Source organism: Fusarium vanettenii, assembly GCF_000151355.1.
Source record: "Fusarium vanettenii 77-13-4 chromosome 17 genomic scaffold NECHAsca_74_chr17_3_0, whole genome shotgun sequence".
Lineage (NCBI taxonomy): Eukaryota > Fungi > Ascomycota > Sordariomycetes > Hypocreales > Nectriaceae > Fusarium > Fusarium vanettenii.
The window spans coordinates 1-21,983 of NW_003315815.1; the positions used below are offsets into that span (position 1 = coordinate 1).

Here is a 21,983-nt window from a genome sequence, read left to right on the forward strand (position 1 = left end):
GTACTTATATAAGCTATTATAATTTAATTAAGATCAGATTTCTCTAAACCTTAAAATAAGGCCTTAAGTAACTTTTATCCTTAAAATATACTTATTTAACTTATAGCTCTATAAATATAAGTACTTATATAATATAAGGTAAATTTCTATAAGGCTTATAATATTATTTACCCTATATATATTCTTTCCTATTTTTAAGGTACTTATATAAGCTATTATAAATTAAATAAGAATATATTTCTCTAAACCTTAAAATAAGGCCTAAAGTAACTTTTATCCTTTAAATATACCTACCTTACTTATAGCTATATAAATATTAGTAATTATATAGGAAAAAAATATTTATATAAGTATAAGTAAGTATCCTACCCTATATATATTTTTTCCTATTTTTAAGGTACTTATATAAGCTATTATAATTTAATTAATACTAGATTTCTTTAAACCTTAAAATAAGGCCTAAAATAACTTTTATCCTTAAAATATACTTATTTAACCTATAGCTATATAAATATTAGTAATTATATAAAAAGAAAATAATATTTATAGCCTTTATATAGTAACCTACCCTATATATATTTTATCCTATTTTTAAGGTTCTTATATAAGCTATTATAATTTAATTAAGATTTTTATTTTTTAAAAGCTTTAATTTAATTACTTTAATATTATTAAAATAAAAAAGGCTATTATTATATAATAAAAATAAGTAAAATAATAAAAAAAGGAAAATAAAATTAAAGACTATATAAGAAATATATAAATAATAAAAGGTATAAGGTAATTATTTTTTTTAACCCTTAATAGCTACTTAAAGTTAGAATCTTCCTCTAAGTTATCCTCTATTTTAATAAGCTCTTCCTCGATTAAATTAGCCCTTTTCTTCCCTTTTAGCTCTTACTAAAGACCTTTTTCCTCGCTTTCTTCCTTATTTATTGCCTCTTTAAAGATATCTAAATCCTAAATTTCCTAGCTTTTTAATAAAATAAGCTACTTAGCTACCCTAGATAAGATTTAATTCCTATTTTTAGTAATAATATTACTAGAAATAAAAAAAACCCTCTTAATAGTAATAAAAGTCATAGGAATAATAATATAATACCTAGCTAAAATACTTAAAATAAGAAACCTTATAGAACTTACCTTTTACTATTAAATAATATCCTCCTATATAATAAATTAATAATAATTAAGGCTATATAAGGGTTAGGGTTATATATATTAATCTTTTAACAGTCTTTTTAATTAAATAAATCTTATATGCCTTAATCTTATTAATATTATTAATATAAAGCCCCTTATCTAAGTCCTCTTTTAATAGCCCTATAAAAGAGGGACTTTAATATATAAAGTTAGGGTTTAATTTATTAAAGGACTAATTTAGCTCTAAATAGCCTTTTTTAGCCTTAAGCTTATATCTTTAATTAGTATATATAAAATAAGGAAATAAAGAAATAAAATAAAAATTAATAAATTACTTACTTTTTATATTTAAGCTTAAAAATACCCTTTATATCTTTATTTATATTAATATAATAATATAATCTTCCTCTAGGTCTAAAAAAAGCTAATTTAAACCTTAGATTAAGAATAATACTAATAATATAAGCCCTATTAGTTAATATTAGTAATAAGCTATATTAAATAAGGGAAAAAACTTACTTATAAGTAGGACTAATAGAAAAGCTTAGTTTTCTAAGAAAATATTTCCCTAGCTTTTTTAAGACTTTAGAAATTATATTAATATAACTAATATAATATTCTTATTAAATAATTATAATTAATTAGTAAAAATATCTAAAAGGGTATAAAATTAATATATTAACCTTATTAGGTAATATAGCCTTATTTTTAAAGTCCTTTTTAAGGCTTTTAAGGCTATTATATATCTTATTAATATATAATGATACCTTAGGAATTAAGAAGTAAAATTAGGCTTAAAGCTTTATAGAGGCCTTTAAAAAGACCTTAAAAATAGCTTCTAAGTTATACAAAGTAGCCTAATTAAGGTTATTAAAAGCAATAACTTTTAATTCCTTATTAGAATCTACTTTATTAATATAATTAATAGGCTCCTTTAAAATAAGACTAATATTAATTATATTATAGGTAGATTTCTAATAGGTTATATTATCTATATAATATAATTAGTAAAATAATTAAAAAAAAGCTAATTAGGAATTAATTTACCTAAGGGAATTATTTAGATATTAAAATCTAAGGCTAGGTTCTTTTTAGCCTTTTTATACTTAATACCTTCTAAAAAGGTCTTTTATATATTATTATTATATTTAATAATAGTAATAATATAGTATAATTAGCTTATAAGAGCTAAAAAAAATAATTAGTAATTATAATTAAAGGAAATAACTTAAATAAGAAATAACTAATAACTTATTACTATAACTACGGGGTAAAAAATCTAATTTATTTAATTTACCTCCCTTAATAGATAAATTATCTATATTAGAAGATAAATTAGAAAAATTAGTATTTAAATACTCCTTAAGAATATCTTATATAATAATATTTAAAATATAATTAATAAAGTATATATTATTATTAAATACCTTTTTATAGCTTTTCTCTAAAATAGCTTTAAAGATAATTAAAAAATAATTATTATTTATTATATTATCCTAGGTTATACTAAATAAGGGTTATAAGTATTAGTTTATTTATTAACCCTTAGAAGATAATAAAAAAAATATATTTACCTAAAGATATTATATATTTAAATAGCTAGAAAATCCTTTAAAGCAAGAAGAAATTAGTTATAAATATATAACCCTATATAAACTTTATTAAGCTTATTAAACCCTATTTAATATTTAATAATTAATAAATTAATTATAAAAAAAGCTTATTTAAGGTAAGACTTATCAATAACTTTATATTCTAATTTAAAATTAAAAGAAATATAAGATAAGATAATTCCTAAATAGGAATTTTATCTATTAGAAGACTAAATATTAAAGGTTAAGGAAAAAGTCCCTAGGCTTTAAATATTTACTTCTAATTCCGAATTAAGGCATTATAGGGAGATATTAAAAGCCTTATCTAAGAAGCCTTTAAAATTCTATAACTACTTGTTTACTTTATTGGCTCGTGTCTGCCTATTGTGCTGTTCGGCAGAAGCATTTCATACAAATGGAGCTCACGATGAAAACAAAGACAAGGCCACCACCAGAGCCTAATATCCATTTAATCCACGAGTTGGACTCAAAAATGTTCCTTTCCAAGCCATTCTATGCTCCATCTTGTACATCTTTTCCAGCCATCCCCAACGCAAAAGACTAAACGGCCGTTTTCTTAACTTGGAACTTGCCCCTCGTAAACCCATCGACTAGACGCCTTCGTCTACTGATTCTTGTTAAACGCTCACCAGTTAGCCCCCCCAGGCATACTGACTTCGCCCCCCACCTGTGCTGTGTCCCTAAGCCAAGCGAGGCCAGCCATCACCATCTCACCCACTATTATGGCTCCCCAGGATGCGACAGCTGCGATTCTCGCCTGGATCCCCGAAGCGGAAACGCCAAAAACCCTAGCCGTGGCCTTCGCCACATCACAGCGGGAGGAGGCTAAGCGGACCGTTGTCGCCATCAAAGCACGCATCAAGAGCACCGAAAGACATTACAACACCGAGATCAGGCAGTTGCAGAAAGAAAAGGAGGATAGGGTCAAAGAACTCAAGAAACAATTGAGTGATCAAGCGAAATTGATCAAAGTTCATGGGGACACGATCAAGAGCCTCCGCTGAGAGGTCTGAGGGCCACCGGGGAAACATGAATGGGTAGATGGGGTTTTGCTGGGACAGGACGGGACTGGACGGGGTAGTATTCGATGAGAATGTCGGCATGTAAGCTCATAGCGCCTATGAGAGTTCTATCATGGGCCTTCATATTATGAACCAGAGTATGGATTAGAGCCAAAGTACTAGCCATGTTCGAAGTGACCGACAAATACCACCCTTGTGGCCCATTCCTACTCTCCCTGATCCGCTGAGGCGGCCATGACCATTTTTCCCCATGATCCATACAAGTCAAATTTCGTCTGTTGAAACATATGGAGTCAACCGCAGAAAGCCAGAGGCAATTCTCAGTGCCCTCCCTACCACTGGGGTAGGATCCGCGGGCATCATGGTGGAACATGAAGACCAGCCCACACACATGCTCAACAACTTGATCGAACGAGATCAGATGAGATAGTTAAATGCCCAGTATTAGGCCTTAATGCCGCCATGTATTAATGACTGTGTTCTTTGCTGTCTTGGGTGATGGTTTCTTGTGATCATTGCGGACGATACCTGAACAAAGATAAATCACAACTATGAGAATCAATTGATTGATTCCCGTCTTGTTCCAACGTTTCCGCTCCCGAGCTAGAGAACTCGTTGTGAGAATTTCATATACAGCAGCTGGTCTAGAACGTAATGTTATGACTCTTGCCCGCCGACACATCATCTGAATACTGTCGGGGCCTCTCTTTATAAGCACTCGCGCCTCTCATACGTGCGCTATCCTCATCTCCCAATCAGTGCCACCGACCCTCGCAGCCATAATTGTCACCTGCAGATATGCCCTCTTCACCACATCTCATCATGTAGTGCTAGATATCTACGTACCTACCTTGGGGTTGACGAACTCACCTGAACGCCCGGGAAATGGAGTGAGAGATGCAAAGTGTTGAATACAAAACATACTTTGCTAACACCAAAAGTAAAAGATACCTTTCAGCAGATACTGAGGCAAATTGGGACTTATTTCTGCACTATACGAAGAAAAGCAGACGGTTGGAAAACCGCTTCGGACATGAGATATGTCGACTTGCGGCTCGCCGGTCGGCTGAAGGAACTTTAGGTTCATCTGGTTGTCTAGGAAAACGGTTTATCTTTTATATATAGATGATGTCCTCAAGGAAGTTAGTGACGTGCCCCTTGAGCTGGTATGTTGGTTGCGTACGGTAGGTCATGCCCTGTATATACTCCTCGACTCGACCGATCAAAGAAAGGATTGTCTCCCTTGTGTCGATTACGTGTGGCCCAATGCCATGTATGAGTCGGTCATAGACGGGGAGTGTACTGAGGATCTGTTGTTCGAGCTATACTGACGATAGCACGCTCAATGGCAAATCCGATCGTCGCCATCGGTAGCGAGGAGCTCACGACGATAGCATACCAGTAGAAACGACAAAGAGACATTTTCTTCACGAACTCCAGGGCATTTGGGCTTCATACAGTAAATGCATATCAATGCCTTTGTGCAGAGTCATCGCCTTTATCTCGGGGCCTACTTCGCACATCCGAGGGGGTCCCTGGGCGTAGCTGGGGTCTCCAACTTCCAAGAGATAGCTTTCGCCATGGGCCGCAGACCAAAGCAAAAACTACGCGTCAGCTGCATTCAGGTAGCTAGAAATCGCCGGATCGCGGCCTCTGTGAGCTGCCTTTGAAGTCCGTTGCAATCTATCGCTGTAGGCTGCCTTTGAAGACTGCCATGACAGACTGCCTTTGCAGGCCTTTGAAGGTTGCAGGCTTCCTTTGAAGACTGCTGTTGCGGGCTGCCTTTGAAGACTTCCTTTTCAAACTACCTTCACAGGCTTTCAAAGGTTACAAGCTGCCTTTGAAGACTGCCATTGACCCAGGGTCAATAAGCAGTGGATAGCCAACTGCGACAAAGCTGTCCCTGAAGCATTTTTACGAGAGAAAAACCTGGTGGCAAAAGACATGAGTACTAGGTAGGCATGAACAGCGGGCAAATATTTTCCAGGAGCAACAATTAAGTTTTAAGAGCAAGAGGTGTAATCAGTACATACCTACTGTATATGGAGGGTCAGTATTGAATTGATGAGTCGATTCAGGTGTTTGAATTGAACTGATTGAATTGAATCAGGGGGGTCACGTGCTAAAGGGCTACACCTGATTTGGCCTAGTCCGTGACTAGTCACGTGATTTGCAAAAACTGAAAACACCAAAAATGCCCACATCACATCATATCAGAGGTATCACCAAAAATACGGTTCAGATTAAATTAATTCAATTCAATCCGGCCTCTGAAATTGAATTGAAGACTTGAAAGATATACGGATTTGAATTGGTTGTGATTGAATTGAGCGCAGCCCCGAGTCGGTGGAGCGACAGAATAGTTCTCAGTGTGCTGCTATACAGTGTTCTAATGCTCCACAGCTCCACGAGGTACTTTGAACCATGAGTCGCCCAGTCAACCCCCTAACACTGGGCGGCCAGCCCACGGCGTAAGCAAGGCGCTGCCCGAAAAAAGCAATGCAGACTCAATGGGCTCCAGTTCATCGCCCTTGGCTGCATAAATTTTGGAGCCTTATGCGAGATCTTGTGCAGCCGACTTTGCTTTGTTGTACTGTGCAGATAGTCCATGTCGCCACCGTGCAGTCAGCTAAGAGCCCTCTCCCCATGGGAAACTCTTTGGAAAGGTCAGTGGAAAGAAGTTCTCGTATAGATTATCAGCCAAACTAGCACCCCACTCAACTCGGATATACCGTTGGTCTCTTGTTGCGTGGACAGTCATGGCAAAAGGTTCGAATTCTTGTCGTATCTGGTCTGCCCGGCTGGATGCCCTCGGCCATGAAGGATAGCGCATGTGACTTAGCAAAAGCGACCGGCGCCTCCAAAGATAATATACCGAACGTTTGTTTCTCGTAGAGGATACCAGCGCCATAATCGACACTCTATGAACTACCTAGTCTCAGATACTCAGTCATCGCTATATAAATCCTCCTCTCCATTACCCTCTATCTGGAAGGCCTTATTCCATTCCTCTACGGAGTTTATCTACCTCCTGAAGAAAACGTTCCATGTCGGCCTCCGCCTCCTGAGTGGCTGTGTTGGCCCTCTTCTTGGCGTCCTTACACTCCTCGTACCCCTTGCTGATTTCGAGCAGACGCTGGAGCTTGTTGCGGCAAGCCTCTTCTTTCTTCACCTCCTCCGTCCACACAGACACCTGCTTCATAGCCGTCTCGTATCTCTCGGCGGCCCCGGCCATCTTCTGGCCAATAGCTTCCCGGTCAAACCAGTCAAGAATCTCTTCGGCAGTGGACGCCGCCTTCTTCGGGTGATTCTCTCCCTCTTCCTCATCTCTCTTCCGCTTCGCGTTTCGAGTATTTGCAGTTGGTGTCGCATCAGACACAGAAGACCGAGCTCTGGAGGCCCGTCGACTTGGATTAGGTGAGTTCGGCATCGTGTAGTATTTATGTGGCTACTATGGTTAGAATCACAATAAAACACATGGTGTATGACGCGAGGAGTAGATATGGGGGAATCGCAATAAGGTCGATATTTGAGGGCCAGATCAAAGCACTAAGAGTCAGGAGTTGACTTACCAAGACTGGGGAGGATCTGGGATCGAGGTGGCTGCGGCTTTTAGGGCGGTGGGAAATCCTTCGGTGACTGAGAGTGGGAAATCTTTCGAAGGTGACTGAGATGATGGTGAAGGAAGGAAAAGGGAGAAATGTCAACATCTGGGAGAAGGGGCCCTCTTATGCCTCGAAGAAGCTCCTCCCCGGTCGACTTTTGCAGTCCTAGACCGCCTCATCTCTCGGGCAAGGCGGAGTAATGACGACTACGGGTTACCTGCAGAGGGAGCAGAAGCCAGCTATGCGCGACGGATAGAGAGTAGCATTGCAATAATAGACAAACAAGACAAGAGCCAACGACATTCGAGTATCTGTGGGCCTACGGGAGATACGTTTCAGAGATGATTGGGGCCAAAAGCCATGGGCGTTTATCCTTAAGCTCTAGACGTCTCCAATGGCATATGGTAGCTCAAGACCTGTCAAATGGATATAATAAAATGGAATGACAGCTCCAGACTCGTTTTTCCCTGGGCCGAAACGGCTGTACTATACTATGTATGACTGCCACCTGAGCCATGCTAGTCCCAGGGTCCCCCAGTCCAATGCCAATGTCTCATCGGGCCAATCTGCAGGGACACGGGTAGGGGTCCATGCTCTAGCCATATCGGGTTGACTGAATCAGGATCTACCACCCCTACCCCTACCGCTACAATACCCCTAACCCCCAGCTCTCCCCGCATCTCATCTCTCCACCCCTCCTTCTCCCAGGTGCTTCTTTATCTCCCACCCCAGATTTAACTACCTAGGTACCGTATCGACTCAACACATCCGGACTGGACGGTGGGTCTTGGTACCCTTGCAAGCGTCTGTTCTGCAATTCCCGATTGGCCATCCCATAGCTCTGTCAGAGTTAGGGCAGTTAACGTCTCTAACAATAAGTCAATGGCTTGCATAGAGCCAACGAGCTGCCTTTGACAGGGATGCCTAGACCCACCGTCCAGTCCGGATGTGTTGAGTCGATACGGTATCTGCGCGCCGATTGTTAGTCAAATGCGTGTGCGAATAAGTGCTCTCAAACAACCGCCTCTGGCAACTGGGGAAAAGGGGCAGAGGAAAACGCAAAGGCATTTCATTTCAATACCCGGCCAGCTCACTCCCGCCTTACGGGGACAAGACGGGAAGCGGCCGTTTGGCGTGGGGCGATGACAACGAGGCATCTCCATGGTGGCGAAAAAGGGGGAGGGACTCGATCACGGGGAGAAGAAAGGCAACATCGATAGAGAAAACTCGATAAGAGATGGAGAAAAGACAAGCCAGCACAAGGCGACGATGATGATATGAATGACGTTGAGAGAAGGTTGGCAAGAAGGCATCTACCACGATGCGCACGCCCACGAAAAGACTCGATCCACAATATCATCTCCCTTGGAACCGACTCGGTGGCCGATGATCCCCTCTGCCTCTCTTTTCACACATCGGCTTCCCGCACATGAATGACTTGTTCTGTGTAGAGAGAGATTCCACTGTCTATGCAAACGCGTCAAGATTCATCGCTTTGGGATACGCGACTCTCCGATACCGGAGCACTATAGAAGCGTGTGCATCATCCCAGCCTACCGACGCGTTGACGTGTATGAACACGTCTCTGGTATAATTACAAATATCCATCCCATTAGGATTAATTATGTGTTCCATGTCTCAATCCATCCTGTCCTGGCCCACTGCGATCCAGCTTATCAAGCAACCCAATACATCCACGTCGTTATTGCATCATCTTCGCTATGCCTGATCCTCGTAATCAGCTGTACCTCTTCTCAGTCTTGGTTCTCCAATTTGATCTTTGTGCCGAGCTGTTCAGCAAGAGCGTCGAGATCATGACGGTCAAGCATCTTCATCGGTTGGACGCTCTGATTGGGTGTGGGCATGACTGTCTTCTCGGTTGGGGCGAACATCGGGGCGGGCGCTGGGGTTCCTGGGATCTGAAAAGAGGCTTGAGTCATGCTAGCCACGGGGTTCTGGGGTGAAGTCTGGTTGGCGACACCCGGGAGGACGGGAGGCGAGGTGGCGGCGCACTGGAAACGAAGCTGATGTCCAGCTGCCTGGGCGCGGACCATCTTCTTCTCCAGATACATGACTTGTTGCATGAACTTGTTGAGAAGAACCCGGCCAGTTCTGCTGCTGTCAAAGTTCAGGCCGCACGCCCTGGCCATGGCTTTGGCTCCGATACGGTCTGGGTGATGGTGGAGGAGATAAGCCACATCGGCCTGCGTCGACTCGCAGATGAAGAGCCGGAACCGGCGGCCGGTATTGAGCTTTTCCTCGTAGAAGTGACGGCTCTTACCGCAGATGGAGTTTGGGTGGTGTCGACACATTGTGAGAGTGATGGTTCCAAAGTGTCAGGTGAAGTTGGGCTGGCTGTGACGATGGTGAAGAAGAGTCAAGAGATCATCATAGTGGTTGTTGGAGAGCATAGTTCTTTTGAGAGGTTATGTTGGCTTGGAAGTCTATCACGAGATTTTTGATCTCTTTAATGCATCTCTTTGATGCGTCTCCTAGGAAACTTTCTTTATTATTTTCTTTGACTAAGTCACGGCGAAATAGGCAGCTAACTCACCCACTCCTCTGTTTCCTTTTCGACAAGTGACTATCCCCGGAATATGGCGTTTCTTATGTCGTAGCCTAGATAGGTAGTGAATCCATTCTGCCTGCTGTGTCTGTTCTTCTCATAACTCCCTTTAATTTGATTGTCTGGAAATAGGCATATAACTCGCCCACTTCTTTGTCTCTATATTAATAATTCACCCACTCCATGGCCTACGCAGGAGCCTGGATGGTCAGTGAAGGAAGTCCTTCTGTCCCTTCTGCTAGTTATGCTTCTCTTTTTCCAAATTCTACGAGATCTGTCTTCGTCATCTTCCTCTACTTCCTCCGTTACCTTCAGGACGATGCCTTAGTCCTCTACGGTCCCCTCTTACGAGACCACTCTTACGAGACCACTCTTACGAGATCACTCTTACGAGACCACTCTTATGAGGCCGCTCTTACGAGAACACTCTCACGAGGGACAGCCATAGGTGAACCCGCCATTGATGATGCGCGATGATCACGGCGTTCCACGCAAGCTCCATGCACCAAGGGTCTGCAGGGTCTGCAAATCTCGCTCTCATGAGCACGTTTTAGCGAAAACACTCTAATGAGTTCCGCTCTCAGGAGTCTGCTTTAAATAAATTCGCTCTTATGAGTCTCGCTCTCACGAGTTTCGCTCTCACGAGTTTCGCTCTTATGAGTCTCGCTCTTATGAGTTTCGCTCTCACGAGTCTGCTTCAAATGAATTCGCTCTGATGACCCTCGCTCTTTTGAGTCTCGCTCTTATGAGTTCACTCTCACGAGTCCGCTCTCGCGAGCCTACTCTTACGAGTCTGCTCTTATGAGCCAATTCTTATGAATCCCACTCTGACGGGTCTTGCTCTCAAGAGCCCACTCTAATGAGTTTCGCTTCACTAGGTGACCCCTTCTCACGAGTCTACTTCAGGCTCGCTTCCCAGCGGCTCATTCCGATACGACCGTCTTGTGTTTGGTGATCCTTCCCAATAAAGAGGAGATCGCATGGGGGAAAAGCTCGTCACTTCTAAAGGCGCCTTTTCTCCTTGGGAGATTTCCCGAGCCATCGCTTTTCGGTCTGTTCAGATAAGACCAGGTTTTAATCAAGTTGGCGATTCAACTGAAAGTAACTTGGAATGTTGCTATTGATGAGGCATTCATACTGCTTCGCATGCTGTATAACGATGCCATGCAATGGGAGCTCAACTGAGCACAGACCCACCATCAACTCAGGTCAAATGCATTTCTTTGTTCTTTTCCCTCTCAATCCTTCTTCTGAATCACTTCAATATCATGATCAATCAATTATCGCAAATCCATCTCGCAAATTAATCCATCGTATCGACGATATTCTGCTTTGGTTGGATCTCGACCTACCTACCTACCCTGAACATGGTATGCCCTCCCAGCGTGCGGCGGTTTAGTCAGCGACACCCCACCTGGACCCGGAACATCAACGCCAGGGCCCGGGCCCGGGCCCGACGACGACGGCGGCGAAGGAACGGCTTCTGGGGCATCTTTGACACATACGGGAGGCCATATCCTAGCGGTAATCATCAGGGCGCTTCTTCTTTAGTTGACGATTCTCCGTCCTCTTCGCCCTTTCCACCTCCCGTCCAACAATCACCGTCACCTACCGAGCCCCCCGACATACCAGTCCAGAAACAACAGATCGCTGGCATCACGCTCTCGGTCCAGTTAAATCCAGACGACGATCCCATTCCCCTCGAGTTCTACATCTCCCAACATGACCCCGACACCGATCATGTGCCCGACGAGCAGGACGAGGCTACCTTGACCACTGCGCGTGCTCGCATCCGACTCTGCTCTCCCGTCACCGTGTTTACGCGTCCTCCCAAACGCCATCGCCAAGGGAGTCAGTCGAATGATGAACCCCCTTCAAAGCGCCGCCATGTCAGCCTCCCTCACGCGTTATCCGGCTCCAGTCCCCGTTACGCGCCGAACTCCAATGCGCTTCGCGATGCCTCGAACCGAAACGAATCCGGCCCGAGCCTCCCTGGCGACTCTGCATACATGGTGGAACTTGGTCTTGTAAGGGCATATCCGTCTGCGGAGGACATCGCAGACAGCCATGAAACCCAGTCTTGGTCCTCGTCTGAGGACTCATTGCTGTATGATCAATCGTTCGGCCACCCAACACTTGACGATTCACTGCCCAGTGCTCAATTGCTCCTCGACATGCCTTATGACGACGCCGTCCACCTTATTCATCCCACTCGAGTACTCATCCGAAGCGCTGTTATCACCACGGCCATTATCGTCATCCTTTTCATCGGCCTCCACGTCATCATATTGATCATTGCACCTCTGATATTGGGCGCCTTTGCCACTCAGAACCCACTTGGACAATTGCCCGACTCCCCTCTGCAACCTGTCGATTGGTTCCAAGAAGCGGCCGAGATAGAGATGGCTGCAATGAGCATCTCCCGTGTTGTCCTCTTTGGCGAAACCTCACAGGAAGATTTTCTCTGGCAGTGTCAGCCTGGCCTCCGCCCAGATGATGGTCCTCTCCATGACAACTCTACAGGCACTGATCCAATCATTCCCGAGTTCGACATAGACTCTCCCTTATACCCTCGGTACAAACCATGGGAAACAGCCTCAAACGGCCAATACATACCAGAAGGATACTTTCTGGCTGACCTCGAACGGGTTCTTGGATCTACTCTGTCCGATATTCAGGATATCGCCAACCATGGACCCTTTGAGTTTCGCTTTACCCAAGGGTCTAGCACCCAGTTCCGCTGGTCTACTTCTGCTAGCAAATTTCTTCCTCCGCACGATTCTCTGCCAATACTACCCTTCGACTACGACGACAATGAGATGCCAGGATCTACCATATACGGTGTACCCCCATTGACCGAGGGCCAGCGGTTGGGTCCTTCTCCAACAGGCCGACCTGCCGATGTCTGGAGCATCTACAATCTCGATCCTCCATTGACCCAACTCTGCCGCAAGCTTGAGACTTCTTTGCAGCGGGTCAAGGATTTACACTACCGTCTTCACAACCAGCTTGTCACCCTATTTCCGGGCCAGTCTTTGGATCGCGTCAACCTGATCATGTTCCGCCTGTCCCTTCTGATCGAACAACAGAGTATCAGAAATGGTACATGGGGTTCTGATCAAGAAAGACTCGATTGCATATTCCCCCAGCGTACCATCCATCTCAGTACTCCGACTACCACGTCCGCGCCTAGACCACCTCCGCCTGGTCTGAAGGACATCCCGGCGAATATCCCCCTGGATTATCTTGAACAGGTATTCGAAGCCCATGCCAAGTCCGTCTCGGCCTCATGTAAGTGCCCCAGTCTTGAACTCGCCCTCTGTTGACCTATTGCTCACCTTTGATAGCATCCCTTACCTCATCCCCGACCCCGATCACGACTCGACAACCATCCTCGATGCCATGTCACTCCAGACGATACCACTCGCCAGCCGAATGGTCCCATGCTCAGGACAACAACGGAACCGCGCACGAACTTGTCGATATTCTCGACATCACAACTGGGCACGACTTTGGGAAAGAGATGAACACGCATGCTCCGCATCTCTTCATGCTGATGCCATACAGAGATGCACTAAAAGAGACATCCCAACATCTCTCCAGTCTCAATGACCGGATAAAACAAGTACTCACGACAGCACATACCCAAGATCTCGACTGGACACGGACCAAGGAGTCGTTTACTCGACTCGAGGACGTGGCGCGCTTCCTCAGCCAGATAGCTACGGTGCGCATCGACGAGATGTATCATCGTGCCGAGCGTGGTACCTCTCTCCTTGAGGCGACTGAGCTGCGGCAGACTAGACTTCGCAATGAGGTGGCATCAGGTTGGATTGGTGCCCCAGTCTCGGTCAGGCGCAGTGGCGAGCAGCTGAGCCTTCTTCACTTCCCCTCCATCCAGACCGTCATGTCAATGTGGCATATCACGACCAAATGGATACGTGCAGAAGTCTCAAGTCTCCAAGACACGCATGCCGCGCGCGAGCTTGCCTTCAATCGGCGACGCGAAAAGGAGCGGAAAGACAAGACGTCAGCGATGCGTCCAGTTATTTGGTCGAGGTGGGAGATGGGGGACACAAGAAGAGAGTCGTTTGGGCGCGAGGCGTTTTGCTGGGACTGGGGGCCAGTGAAGGAGAGGGATAAAAAGGGATGCGGCGATGGGTCTTTGAGGCATGGAAATGACTAAGTGAGACTGGATGTTTGTTCATCTTGGACAGGCAGTTCATAGACGCACCGCATGCAATAAACTGGCAACGTTGAGCGAAACTTGATGAGTAGAGGAGCTCCAATGCTTGAGATGAATCTCGATGCCCATCTCACCACGTAGTGCAATGCGCGGCAATCGAATAACTGATCGCTAGCCGCGGATGATGCGGTCTGGTCGCCATCTACCGCGTGTCTTACGGGTCCGCCATGGGCTTGGAAGATGGTATGTTAGAGCTCACTGTCTATTGGGACTATGCCATGTTCCGATGGCTCTGGTGTGGCTTCTCGGCGTGAACCGAAAATCCCAACCATGGCTCTAGGGGTGGTCGCCTCTGTGTTTGTCCGATATAGGCACGTAATCAAGGACGGCATCTACTCTGCGCTCACCGTCCCGTAGAGAAGCTCCGTGGAGAAGTTGTTCATTGCCAATACTTGGAGTCATTCCAACCTGTACCGTCTGGCTGTTCCACGAGGCGTCTCGCGACAGTGGCCAGGATGAGCAGGTCATGAAGGTTACCCACTGAGAGACAGACGAAAGACGCGCCTGCAAGGAATATATCGCCAGCTCCCGAGCAAACGCAAGCTGTCATATACGGGAGCGTTTAAGGCAGATTGGGACCTGGAAGATATTGAGCCACTTGGATGTGGTAAGGAATCCAGAAATGTACTCAATAACAGCGTATAGAGAGATGAGAAACGCAAGGGACAAGGTCGAGGAATGGGGTGGTGAAAGAATCATCAAGAGTAACGTCAGCTGGCGAGTAAGAGTCTTAAGGAGGACCACGACCTGCCTCAAGATGTATAGGTCTTGCGGTCTGGCAGCGGTCAGGGGAAGTAACCTGAGCTTGTGCAACAGCCTTTAGATCAATTTATGAAGTGTAAACAACAGAGTGCGGCAGTTGTCGGGTCTCGGCAGTTCTTACACAAATCCTGGGATTATGGGCATTTTGTGACTCGTCTGAAGGTCTGTAGATGAGAAATACCTAGTCACATTTATGGCATAGAGGCCAAGAGATAAATTGCTTGACAGCCATGAAGGTCCCTGAGAGTCAGTACCACCCAGGTTATGTTACCAGCCAGAGGTGGAGCCGAAAGATTGATCACGGGGACGAAGATTAAGGCAAAAACTGAGTCTCTTGTCCTGTCCGCAGACTGGTTTGGCTGAGGGACGTGATAAAGATAAAGGAAAGAAAGTTGGGACATTGATCAACATGGACGACGTGAGGAATTGCAAAAGGCGTGAAGACTTGTTTGTGACTTTGCCAAGCTCAGAGTTGAGGCGGAACTTGGCCATACACTAACTCTCGGAACTCGTTTGGTAGTGTGATATTGGTGAGATTTCTGGCAAGGTCTGGAAAGCGAGGGCTATCAGCACCTGAGGATGCATGTAAACAACGATGAGATACATAAGTTGCGAGTTGTTGTGGTTGCAATCGAACGGCGACGGTAAGGTAGGCGAGTCAGAACCCAGGATTGATCCTCTTCGCAGCTAGATCTATAAAGAACACCATATCATGTCAAATCCGCAGTTTCGGTGGTACCTCTTGTGAAGCAGGCAATAGGCGAAGGTGCTGGTACTAGATGCATCCCATTGATGTGTTGATTGACAAGAACCCGCTTTCAAGGACGTAATGGCTTCCCTTCGCTGGATGGTATCTGAAGCTGAACTAGCTTCTTCGAGAATCTCCCTCCTGATACCTCCCTTTGTGGGCAACCTTGCAAAATAGAGGGATCACGGCCCCGTGGGAGATGTCGCGTCGCGGGATAGCAAAACTTGGTGCAAAACACCTCAATTCATGTCGATAACATAGTCAACGGCTTTTGATATCATACCAGCCTATAAAAATGCTTGCAAAATTGTATCACGACAAGAGGATTGGCTCATTGCAATACCTGGGAAATCATGGGGCGCTCATGGCTCCGAACAAGACTCTTACTTTCGAATAGCTTCGTCCTTGCTCCGGCAGACTTTGTTCCATAAAGCGTAGGTCGACCTTGGTATGTTCGTAAAGCGGACTGTTGACCGCACAGGTCTTTGGCAATTTGTCCTTCTTAAAAGCGGCATGGCTCGCAGCCGGCAAGGGAACAGTCCCAACACTCCTGGAGTGCTGCGGTGGCCTGTAGCAAGGAAATTCATGATCTCGTGGTATGGCGTCGAGGGACTGTCGTTGGAACAGGGCGGTTTCGTGCGGCGGCCTCGATCTTTTCTGGGAGCCCCGGGCGTGGGAGAGGAAAAGATCTGACAAGCTGGCTGGGCACCCTCGAGTATTTCTACATTTTCCACCTCTTGCTCCTTGACAGAGTTTTCAGACCATGTGCACAATCATTGTTGTCTCCTCTCTGTTTACCCTGAAGCCTGACTGCCCTGTGACTGTTGTTGCCATGGAACCCGAAACAGCCGCCGATCATTAATCTGCCTCCAACGCAGAAGATAGAGCTTTTTCACAACATGCATTAACACGATAGCTATTCTTCTCGTGACGCAGATATTGATAAACTCGAGGAAATATTGAAAAATGGACATGTCGTAAATCAACGCTCGAGACGAAGATGGGAGCACGGCTCTCCACATGGCTGCAATACGAGGGCTCAAGAGGGCTTGCATCAAAAGCTCCCCAGGGCTAGGGCTCGGGTTTCAGTCAAGGACAGCGGAGCGAAACAACCTCTACACCATGCTTGCTATCATGGCCGCCTGTCGTTCGTAGAGGAGCCCCTAGAGAGACGGGCAGATATTGAAGCCAAGAATCAATGGGGAGATACTTCGATTACATTGAGAGTGGATTTAAAGTGCTCATCAATCTCAGATCAAATCGAGAATGGCATCCCGTACGGATAGGTACGCAGCTCACTGCTCTCTGAAGTGAATCAGGGAGGCAACAATCATGGATTTCAAAACCAAGTCCAAGAATAGGTTAGGGAGAAGAGACATGAACAGAAACAATAGAAGCAGAGCGTCCATTTAGAAATCAACGATGGTCATGAGCTTCACCTAGCGGGGTCCATCGCTTGGGTCCCGTCCTGATCATGAACGTGGTTCGAAATGACCGCGCCGTGAGGGTGTGATTGAATTCCAATCTATGCAAACCTAGAACGGGATTTTGGTACGAGATACGAGATACGAGACATTGGCCAGCCTAGTCTAATTTTATGCGCCAGCATGTCCATCTTGGAAACGTCCATGATTTAATCCATTTGACTCCTGTTGATGACCCCCGGGCCGCGTCAGGCCCGCCCTAAGGTGTTCCAGTTAGTGCGGGATGCCGGACCCCGCTGAATTTACCCTTTTAGCGGCAGGTTATAGCGGGGGTGCGCTATAGTTTTAGTGGGCTACTGACCTAGACCCAACGGGACTATGGCGCGCCCCTCACGGCCTGGGTGTTGCGTCCAAGAGCAACAGGAGATGAAACATTTACACGGCGGCAAGAACAATGGGGAAGCCAAAGCACCAATGATGAAGATATTAAAGACAGACAGAGGGTAAAGTGACATGTTTCTGATTCAGGCTCTTGCCGTTGTAGCAGAGGTACATACGCCGATGGGATGGCTGGGGTTGGCGTGTCTCCAGTTGTGACAGTTGACCACCAAGATTGCATGAAGCAAGGGGCCGAGTCTTGGCATCCATGGAAATCTGGTACACGCGACGTGAGTCCATGCACCATGGATGGTGAATCATGGATGGGATGGGAAGAGGTTTCTCCCTTGGTAAACGTCACGCCAGGTCTGATGGTCTCAAAGAACCCCCTATTCCCTATCCAAGGAGCTTTGTGCCAATGGGTATTTTTGGCATCGCCTCTCATGACGCCAACAGTCGTCTTACTACGTAGTGGGTTGTCGTGTCGCAAGTAGACCAAATCCAGTCTTGGCCCTCAAGTCCTTGGCCATGTTCCCTCTTCGGCACAAGGACATGCCAATTGACGCCAGCTCTCACTGGAGAGAGCATCGCCGTCTGAGCATTGATAGCTCCCCACGACCTGCTGCATACTGGCTTGCTCCGTGTTGAACCTCTCGTGGCCTGAGACAATGTACGGCACATTGGACTAGTCGGGTGAGTTACAAAGCAATCAAGGCTTTCTTGTTTAAGCTCGCCTCTCCCAGGCTGGACTATGTTTTGCCCAAAGGACGAGTTTGGGTAAATGGAAGCCGAAAGCCTACTTATAAGTTCAAGCATTAAAAAACCCCGACAACGAACGCTTGCTCTGCACAAGCTCGTCCGATGAGCAAATCAGGGCTTTGCACAAGGAAGCATATGTGGCTAGAATAAGTTGCTCGCCATTTGATCACGTCAAATACTCGTTCGGTTGGTAAGATGTGACAGAATGGTACATCTGGCAATGAGAAGAGACAACAGACAACCTCTTAGTGCGGGCCTCCTCCAGTCTCCAGCAGGGATTTTAAATTTGAGATTGCTCTGTGGCGCCTGCAGGATGTAGTAGGTACTGGGGGCCGACAAAGCAAATATCAAAGACCTTGTGCAAGGCGCAGCCTGGCTATCAATTTTGGGGGTTTTTGGCACCCCCAACAAAAAGATCTCCTCAGATTCTTACAGTGCGGTTATGACCAAAGGAGGACAGATGATTTTCATGCCAAGACTTTTCACGGGGGGATACCCCCCGTGAAATCCCCACCAACCAAAACAATGCTACTGCTCCTATTGTGATCAAGGTCGACGACTCCTTTGCAGCATAACGCTGGTTGGCGGAAAGGTGCTTCGAGGGGTCAGCGACGACAAATAGTGCACCGTCGTAATACGTAATACATCATCCATCGTTGGCCTCGGGCAGGAATCCCCTTCAACATGTTGGTTCGCCCGGTTCTGTAGGTTTTGGTCCTTGGCACCACGATAGATCAAAGCACCCGCGATTTCCTGACCGAGTTTCTCCATGGCCAAGACTCCAAGCAATTTGGCGAGATTGTCATGGTTGATTGGAAGCTCATCCGCTAGATCTCCAGCATATTTCAACGCCATCTCCCCCAGCTTAGTCAAGATGCCTGACTACTTGGTCTTGGTCTCGATTGTAATGGGAGGAACTTTGAAATCCACCCCGAAATCTGGGTCAGTCTTGATGAGCGAGTGGACATCGTCGACAAGTCACCTCAATCTGAATCTCGCCTTTCTCATTCAACAAGCTCTTGTGGTTGCCACCCACGATGTTCGGGTTCGAGCCGGCGGGCTCTGGTTTGGGGATGATTCCTCCTCAGGAAGCTTGAGGCCAAACTTCCATCGGCTTTGGACGGCCGCCTTCCAGGCACAGCCAACGAGCTCACCACAACCGGGCTTCTTGCCATTCTTGCGGTTGGAACCTATCTGCATCAAGCCCTTGAAGTCCTTGATTTTGTTTGCGAACTCGTCGTTGATCTTGAGTCCGTCAAAGGACAATTTTCCATTCTTGTACCGGAATGTTACGGAATGCGCTTCGGTATCGCCTAGAAAATTGAACGGTAAAGCTACGCTCACGAAGAAGCTCTTCGTTCCTGATTCATAGCCCATATTGACTGGAATAGGGTCACAGTTAAAGATACTCAGGCCGGCCGTGACAGCCAGACTCGCAGAAGTAGTCGTCTTGTTGTTGTTGACTGTTTTCTGTGAGGGGTCGACGGAATTCGCAGGTCCGTCTTCTGTTTTCCCCATCTCAGGGTCTTTGCGGCCTGTGAGTTTGACAATCTCAAGATCCAATGGCTTCTTGTATACGGCCGAGATGCTGAAACCCTCGTTTTTCGAGGGGCCAATGTCGAGATGTAGATCGAAAGGCTGGTTGAAGAGATAGATGGCTGCCTCGAGATGGAACTCGACCTCAAGCTCCTTCGTCTCCCGCTTCAGAGGTAGTGAATGGCCACCGACTGGAATGCAAAGTTCTGATGGCTTTCAGATGCCCATGTAAGCTGCTTTTCTGCCGGGCCCGTAGGAGCAGGCGAAATATTCGAGGAAAGATGACCAACCGATAGTTCCGCACCAGGCTTGTCGTCGTACTTTAGGTAGACCCCTCGGGGCTTCTACTTCTGCAACAAGAGCTCGGCAGTGGCCATGGGCTCTTCTACACCGCCTCCAAACTTGACATTGCCGACAATCGTGATGCTTTGCTTCGTTTTGGTGAATGTACCCTGGGAATCGAGCTGGACGAGCTCGACGTCGAACATTTCCTTAAACGGTTCCCGCAATGCCGGACCACCAGCCGTAGGCATGTACCACGTTCGAGTCTCATCAAAGTAGAAATCAACAACAAGTTTAAGCTTCTGATTTTGAGCAAACTCGATTTCCAATGTTGCGTCCTCGACTTGGACCTTTCGGGAGCCTGGGACTCTTCAATCGCCCGGGAAGTATTGACCTTTTCCACTGAGGAGTAGCTTGCCCTCAAGGAGTGAGACGTTGTCGGTGCGGATGCCATACTCTCCGTCTTGATCTTGTCCTTTAAAACACGTGCGTAAAGAAGGATATTAGGGACGAGCTTCCCAGTTTCCAATTGAGTGGACGCATTTGATGGGTCTCTGTCGATGGCAGCAAGAGCCAGGCTCGAATTCAAGGGCCGATCGTTGGAAGTGATGTTCGAGGCAGATGGGAGGGTAATCTCCGCAAAGAGCCAAGCGTCTGGTGTGATGGCCTTGGAATCATGGTTGACTTTGGACACTGGCGCCTTCGTATTTGCTTGAGTAACATGACCAGGTAATAGGGCTGGTGGTTTCGGAGCCTGGGTATCCTCTTGCTCTGCCACTGTGACTGCATCTGTTGAAAGGTCATCTTTGCACACCGCCTCAACAACCTTGCCAACGGTCAAGTCGTCGGGTAGTTCCTTGACAGTGATGTCGTAAGAGAAAAATTGGACGGCCAGCTTCTTGACTAGAAACACGTCGGAAACAGCCGCCTCTTGACTTGTCCAAAGTTCCTCCACGTTCTGTGTGACTTATCCAGCGAAATACCGAGTCGTGCTTGAGTAGCCGTGAAGTTGTTGACGGTGAGGTGGCCGAGAAGATGAATCTCACATCTGTAGGTGCGGCTCTTCGCTGTGTTGGGATTCTGGGTTCCATTGGTCGTGCTTGAGGGAGAGGGATTGCCTGCTGAGGTTGATGCTTGCTGACTTTGAAATATGGTCCTAATCGATCAATCCTGAATTTCAGGTCATGACCGAAATGGCCCTTCCACACGCTGTCTCCGACAAACGAGAGCTCGAGGTACTTGTCTGGCATGACCACGAAACTGGCATTGAGGACAGACTTTCTGGTCAACCTGACGAGGTAGATAAAAACATGGCCATTAAAGGAAATTAATTCCATCTCATAGGATCGGCTCCCGATGAGCCCAAAAAAAGAACAGAAGATTCATATAGCAGCATTTCCATCTCGTGATATTGAAACTCCATTTTCAGGGCTATTCCATCCGGCAAGAGCTTCGAAGTCGGATCAAGATTTCAGGGGAGAAGTGGCTCCTTTGGTATTGCTCGGGTCGGAACTGCCATTGGTACCCTTGGTCGAGACTGGATGTTTCTGTGCTGGTGCCTTTACCAGATCCGCTGGAGAATACGTCAGCTTCAAGACATCTTGTCAAGTTGGATGGGAGGAGAGGGGTCAATGAGCGTGAAAGACTCTTGAGGCTTGATCATGACCTCGTAGTTAGAGAACTTGAACTTTCCTTGTTTGTTTCCGTTGATGACTGAGGGCTGATCAGTCGCTGTAGTGGCCGGAGACTGCTGTCATCTATCGAACAGCTCCTGGCTCTTCAGATTTCCCATGCCGAACGGGGCGGAGGTAGCATTGAGAGACTGTTTTCGCAGGTCCAAGCACTGAGCACCGTCTTGGAGCCCTTGACGCATTCCGAGGAGCGACCAAGATGCGTCCA

General features: G+C 46.3%; 4 protein-coding genes across 4 annotated transcripts; 1 reads left to right on the forward strand and 3 right to left on the reverse strand.

Annotated features, from left to right (window-relative positions):
- Positions 1–6,495: 6,495 nt before the first annotated feature.
- NECHADRAFT_88847 (uncharacterized protein) lies at positions 6,496–7,208 on the reverse strand (the record flags this gene model as incomplete). Its single annotated transcript, XM_003040230.1, has 2 exons — positions 6,496–6,699; positions 6,807–7,208. The coding sequence occupies 2 exons, from the start codon at positions 7,206–7,208 to the stop codon at positions 6,496–6,498; spliced, it is 606 nt and encodes a 201-aa protein (XP_003040276.1).
- A 1,929-nt stretch (positions 7,209–9,137) lies between these two features.
- NECHADRAFT_88848 (uncharacterized protein) lies at positions 9,138–9,695 on the reverse strand (the record flags this gene model as incomplete). The annotated part of the gene is made up of 1 exon (XM_003040231.1): positions 9,138–9,695. The coding sequence occupies one exon, from the start codon at positions 9,693–9,695 to the stop codon at positions 9,138–9,140; it is 558 nt and encodes a 185-aa protein (XP_003040277.1).
- A 1,621-nt stretch (positions 9,696–11,316) lies between these two features.
- Positions 11,317–14,219, forward strand: NECHADRAFT_102273 (uncharacterized protein; the record flags this gene model as incomplete). The annotated part of the gene is made up of 2 exons (XM_003040219.1): positions 11,317–13,240; positions 13,297–14,219. The coding sequence occupies 2 exons, from the start codon at positions 11,317–11,319 to the stop codon at positions 14,133–14,135; spliced, it is 2,763 nt and encodes a 920-aa protein (XP_003040265.1). The 3' UTR covers positions 14,136–14,219.
- A 5,055-nt stretch (positions 14,220–19,274) lies between these two features.
- NECHADRAFT_88850 (uncharacterized protein) lies at positions 19,275–21,334 on the reverse strand (the record flags this gene model as incomplete). The annotated part of the gene is made up of 4 exons (XM_003040232.1): positions 19,275–19,993; positions 20,254–20,445; positions 20,541–21,012; positions 21,068–21,334. 4 exons carry the CDS (start codon positions 21,332–21,334, stop codon positions 19,275–19,277), a joined length of 1,650 nt encoding a protein of 549 aa, XP_003040278.1.
- Positions 21,335–21,983: the final 649 nt, after the last annotated feature.